The sequence below is a fragment of the Athene cunicularia genome, assembly GCF_003259725.1.
Source record: "Athene cunicularia isolate RWA chromosome 2 unlocalized genomic scaffold, athCun1 chr2_part1, whole genome shotgun sequence".
NCBI classification, from domain to species: domain Eukaryota; kingdom Metazoa; phylum Chordata; class Aves; order Strigiformes; family Strigidae; genus Athene; species Athene cunicularia.
In genome coordinates this window covers 37,777,209-37,783,208 of record NW_020799095.1, presented here as the reverse complement: position 1 = coordinate 37,783,208, position 6,000 = coordinate 37,777,209, and the positions used below count along the sequence as shown (strand labels likewise).

The 6,000-nt window shown below is 48.9% G+C and overlaps 1 protein-coding gene across 3 annotated transcripts in view; it reads left to right on the top strand.

Moving 5' to 3' along the window:
• The first annotated feature begins 36 nt into the window (after window positions 1–36).
• The window catches only part of NRP1 (neuropilin 1), a 112,565-nt gene continuing 106,601 nt past the window's right edge, over window positions 37–6,000 (top strand). For 2 of the 3 annotated variants that reach the window (XM_026842319.1, XM_026842317.1), the window contains exons 1-2: window positions 38–580; window positions 3,851–4,025. In XM_026842319.1, the coding sequence (XP_026698120.1) occupies window positions 514–580; window positions 3,851–4,025 (242 nt within the window). In that variant the 5' untranslated portion in view covers window positions 38–513. Of the gene's footprint in view, window positions 581–3,850; window positions 4,026–6,000 lie in introns of all 3 variants that reach the window. The other variant, XM_026842318.1, reaches the window with a different exon arrangement.

The following is a 6,000-nucleotide window of genomic DNA, read 5'->3' as shown; positions in this document are numbered from 1 at the left end:
AGGGCAGGCGGGGGGGACGCAGTTCGCCAAACTCCCGCGCCCGGCTGGTCCCCGCTGACGGCCGCTTTCCCTTCTTTCTCTCCTCTCCGCAGAGCACACCCGCCCCGTCTCCCGGAGCCCGCCCCGGCAGAGCGCTCCCGAGGTGCCAGCAGCCGCCAGGATTTTTGTCTGTCTTGTTTGTGTGTTTGTTGGTTCTCGTTTTTTGTTTTTGTTTTTTTCCCCTCGTTTTCATTTGGCTTTGTAGTCTCGCTGGGAATGGCAGGGGCAGCGGCGCCGGGAGAAGAAACAAGTGTGGGGAGAGGGAGAGGGAGCCGGAGCTAAATGACAGGATGCGGGCGACTTAAGGCACAGAAAGAAGCCAGCTTCCCTCTGCCCCCGGGACTGCCCTTGCGGACCGTGCTTTCTGCTCCTGACTCCGGCTGGAGGATTTAAGACCTAGGAAGAGTTGTGCGTGGAGGGCTTTTTTTTTGTTTGTTTTTTCTTCTCCTCCTTTCTCTGCTCTCGGAACGGAAAATGGATTGGGGACTTCTCCTGCACTGTGCAGCCCTCACCTTCACCCTCGCCAGGGCTCTGCGAAGCGGTAAGTGTCACGGGGGACGTCGGGTCTCAGCCTGGGCGGGCGGCTCCGGGGCTGGGCTCCAGGGGGCGGCCGGTGGGGCCGGCACCGACCTGAGCCCGGCTGGGGGCAACTTTCTGCCGGAGGCGGGAGGTGGCGCGGTCCGCACCCGAGGATCACCCGCCCTTGCTTTGCCTTCCCACTTTATTTTCTGCTCTTTTGGCTTGTTGTATAAAGCAGGGTGCTCGTTCTCACTAGATCAGGACAGCCAATTATCTTAATAATGTTTCCTCCCGTAGGCAATTAAGTAAGTCTCGCTTTCGATATCTGAAAGATAATGACCACTTTAAAGGGAAGCCTTTTTCTCCTCCCTCCCGCCCCTTTCTTTTTCCAAAGATTTCAGATTATCGTGCCTTTTACTAGCTGCGTGCGTACCTGCGAGCAGTCTTCAAACGGAGAGCTCTCTAGTCTACCCCTTTCCCAAGTCCTCAGTTTACGTGCAACTTGCATAGTGCCAAAAGAGAACCTGAGCTTTTCTATGATGGCTCAAGACTCCCTTCCAAGAGAGAAATCCCGTAACAAATGACTGATGTAGCTAGCGTACTATCAGGCAGCCCTTGAAAACACAACTAATTAAAAGCAACGTGCTCCTCCTTCCCCGAACAATGCCAGGGCACCGTCAATATTTCACTGCATGATGCGTTTTTAAAGACGGTCTAAGTGTGAGACTGCTTGACGTTTAGCTCTCGCACATGAAACAGCTCGTGCGAGTTTTCCTTTCCCGACAAATCCTGAGCAATTATTATTAACTAATTATCAAATATTTACTTTTGCCTGACTGGGTCTTCAATCAAAGTAATTAAAAGAAGAGAGCACCCTCCACTTAGGCTGGTATATTGTTTTAATAAGGGACCGCAAGTGGAGCGTCGTGGAAGAGAGTATTAAAATCGCGTGGTTTATGATGGAAGTTAATCTCTTTCTCAATGTGTGTTGAGGAGGCTGCTTAATTTAATCGGGACGAGCCGCCTCCCTCGGCGCTGTGGGGCTGTGGCAGAGGCATGCGCCAAACCCAGCCTGGGGACGTTCCCAGGGGTGCGCTTGGCTCACCCACCCCACACCCCCCAGGTGAGGGGCGCGGGCAGCAGCCTCCCTGGCTCCCACGTAAACCAGGGCTACCCCTAGTCCTGCACCCTCCGAGGGCGGGGAGCGCGGCCCCCGGTGCTCTCGCTGATCATTTCTCCCCGTGGAAAGAAGAGGAGGAGTAGGACGGGTTGCTGGGCAGAAGCCTCCACGGCGAGCGGTCAATGGGGTGGCCCTGCTGGAGTCACCAGGGCCATTAACCTCCCCTGTAACCTACCAGGCCCGCTAATGCCACCCTCACCTACATGCGGTACTAGTGTCCGCTAAATTAATTCATTAACCTTATTTAGAACTAATGGTCCGAAGTCATTAGAAACTGCTTCTCTTAATCAAGTGTGAGAGAGATTGCACAGAGCCAGGGAGTCTAGCAGACCGCATTATCTTATTACACTGTCACTTTCCCAGAAGTCGCAGATTAAGGAGCGCTGGTGGTAGCGAGTCCACCTCAGCGTCCTCTGAAGTGACTCTGTCAAGTGACTAGAAGCAGCCCTGCTTTATTTCAGGCATTTAACAGATGCCAGACTCTGCCATGTTGTTTGCAGGGCTGGAGTGGGCTTAATGAGACAGGATCACTTTCCGAGTGTGCTTACACAGGGAGGAAAAAGCAAGATTCCCTGAGAGCCCCAGACAGCGGATTAGCAAGATCACCAGTGACAGCTTTTGAGCTTTGAGCTGCAATGCCTTTTGTTCTGGTCAGAGGAAAACAGCCTGTTTTGCAAAAGCAAAGCGGAAATAAATAATAAGATAGCCTTTCCCAGCAACATGCTTAGCAATAAGTGGGTCTTGACCATACGGCTGAGTACATATCATCCTCTTCCCTCCTAATTTATGGCAAATAATTTCTATAAAAAGGGTAGCTTTATGCAATTTTGATGTGCACTTCCTCATTGTTTCCATCTGACCTGTTTTTCCTATAATAAAATCCTGTACATTTATAAATTCATGCTGAGAGCAAGGAATGCCATTTTGCTTTGACAGGGAATGTATTAGACACAGCACTGCAGCGTGTACATACCATTATTGGGATGTAGTGATATATAGTCTTGCTTTTTAGTGTGGACACTTTCCCTGTGTGTAGTTTACTGTGATATTTTATTGCGCAAAATTAAACAATGTGCGGAGAAAGTTTTTTCCTCCCTGATGGTATATAGAAAGAAATCCATAGTAGTAAAAAAGTGGCGACACAAACCTGCACTGGTCAGTGAAGTAAGTGGCTGTGTAGGTTGGATTTCTTGTTCCTTTTTAGTATTCCTATAAACCTTAAAATGCAACCCTGACAATGCTGACCAAAGGAGCAAGATGCAACATAACCACATTTCAGGCTTGGTGATTCTGGAAACTTTTCCAACTGTTTTGCTATTAGAACTAAATGTTTGTTGTTGTTGGGGGGAGGAAGGGACAGAGGGAAGAGGAAAGGATGTTGTTCTGGTCCATTACTTTGATGCAGTCTCCAAGCTTGAATAAACTTCCTTGAAGGAATAAATAGTGGATGATTTCTGCTTCACTAAAACCGCTTTGTTCTCTGCTACCCTGGGTTTGAAGGGCACAGATAGTTTCAACCTGCCTAGATTTATGGACTGATAAAACAAAGGGAGGGTCTGCTGCGAATGAGCTTGGATCCACCAAGACAATCCCAGTGGTCAGTGACACAGACCAGGCTTATCCCATAGCTGGGTGGGGGGTCAGATTGCATCCTTTTAGCTCTCCTCCCAGCTTTCCTTAAAACTTTATACTTAAGAAGATTATACTTTTTGGAGATAATTGTTTCTCAGGCACCCTTCTGAGACAACACTAACGCTGCTGGGAGGATGTGAGGTTTCAGCACTGTCAGGGGCACTGTTTGCTCGGGGCGGGGGGCTTTTTGAAAGGATATTCTTTAGAAATGGGGTATCTTCTGCTATCTGCTGCCTGTCCAGGAGCTGAACTTAAGGACACACGGAGAGGCAGGCCTCTTCCTTTCGGTAAAAAGTCGCAGAGATGCCTTTGCGTTAAAGGCATAAGGGTGCAGCAGAAGTTTGCTTGAAGGCGGCTGCACACATACACACACCCGCACCCCGCGTTCCCACGGCGGTCGGGTGGTTTGCTGCTGCGGGCTGAACGCGGGTGCGTGCCGAGGGGAGCAGAGAAAAGCCACTCTGTTTGCTTCCCCTGCAGATAAGTGCGGCGACACGATCAAAATTGTAAACCCCGGGTACCTCACCTCGCCCGGCTACCCCCAGTCCTACCACCCCAGCCAAAAGTGCGAGTGGCTGATCCAGGCTCCCGAGCCCTACCAGCGGATCATGATCAACTTCAACCCCCACTTCGACCTGGAGGACCGCGACTGCAAGTAAGTGCGGGCGCCGCGCTCCGGAGCGCCACGGCGCCACCTGCCGGCCCGCCGCACCCCCGCGCCCGCGGACACCCCCAACCCCCTCCGCTGGGCTCCGCGCCCCGCCGCCGCGGCCGGGGTTTGCTGTGGCGAGGCGCAGGAGGTGCTCAGCGGAGCATCCGGGGGGCGCGGGAGGTTAAAATACCTTTGGAACTTTTAGAGCTTCGTGAGATATATTCGCGTTCTGCCTGCCTGACGGGCACGCGGGTGGGTGACGGTGGTGATGCGCGTTCTGGGGGTGCGGTTAGGGTGAGGGGGTGAGGCACCGCTGTTGTGTTTGTCGGCCTGCTTGCTTTTTTGAGTGAGTCTCTGGAGTTTGTTTTTTTTTTAAAAAAAAAAACACTTCCCTTTCATTTTGTACCCCCACAACTGCAAACAGCCTATGGCAGAAACGAGCAATTTCTAAATTGCCAAATCCTCTTATCGCAGAGTTAGTCTGACATTTACTCTCAGCCGTTAAGGGGCAGCGCACTGCAGGACTGATAGTCATATTCCCCCCTTTCTCGCTTTGCTGCTGATTTATATAGCCAGTAGCTCTTCTTTCCCCTCTTCCTGTTCTACAGTAGTACCCTGAGCAGAGGAAGGGGATGGCTGAGGCTCCCTTTGCTCCCCTGTGCTTGTGTTCCCTTCGACCATCTATTTCCAAGAGTGAGAAGGGGAGTCACAACCTCCCAGAAGCTGTTTCCCCCTTTTCCCCAAATCTGTAAGCCATGTAGCTTGCACAAGGGAAGATGGTTAGATCATTCCCCCCTTCAGCATGCCCTCTGAATTCAGCCTGCTTGTTTCATGAAGAAACTATTTTAGTGATTCATTATTTAAAAATTTCTGGAGAATCACGTTTTTTTTTTTATTTCCCTTTTGACAACTGCAAGAGAGTTATTGTTCATGAATGCTACTAGTCAAGGTTTTCTCTGCATGTCAGAAAGATTAAACTCAATAGCCATGGTGTTTGGTATTTCATGGAAGTATTCACGATTTTACAGGATCTGACCCTATAAAATGATGCTCCGCATCATCAGGAGTGGTTGTAACAGACCATGAGGTTAGGGTGTGTTGGACTTAGAGAAAGAGAGCAACTGTACTCGAGCACTTAATTTTTACCATGCACATCTTTGTTCCTATTATTTAATATATTGATTACTTAGATCACAGTGATTGATTTCCCTTAAAATTAAGTTCTTTAATGATGCAGTGTGGTGCTTAGTTGCTTTTTTTGTTGTTTTTTTATAATCTCTTGTACATCAGCATTTCAGTACCATAGTTGAGTGATAATGCCGGAAAAAAACCTATGCTCATAAAACTACACTGTCTCTTCATTAAAATGAGTTTTCACTGTGGCGTTGGGGCTGCAGCTCATATTCACGCCATATGTTCACACGCTGACTTCCCATTCTTTAATTCTTAATTTGTTGTACTCAGTGATTCGGTTCCCTGTGTGTTCTTGATACAGGTTTTGCTTTTGTTCTGTGGGACAATGATAATACTTTAAAATGTTTGTCTGTCTCTCTCTCTTAGATAGAGATTAGGAAATTAAATGAAGTATATTTCTGTGTCAAATCCTTTTCGTTCCTTGCTAGAATATATGTTTTCCAATGCTGTAAAACCAACATGGTCTTTGACAGCAGTAAAGTGGTGCACAGCATACAATTATTTGAAGAACAAGTAATCTTTGTGGCATAGTGTTGTGCTAAACAGTGCTGGGCTGAGCTGAACTGGGTCCAGGGAAGGGATTGACTCCCTCCCTCCATCCCTCCCTTCTCAATATTCATTGTCCACTCTCCCTCCTTCATTATTTCTTCCTCTGAAAGGGGCCCCAGTGCAGGAATGAGATGGTCATGGGTGCAAGGAAGTCCCTAAATAGGGTTGTTTGCATTGTCTTTGCAGTGTGCAGTGGTGATGCCTTTACCGTTACTTGGTCTATTCTGAAATGCTA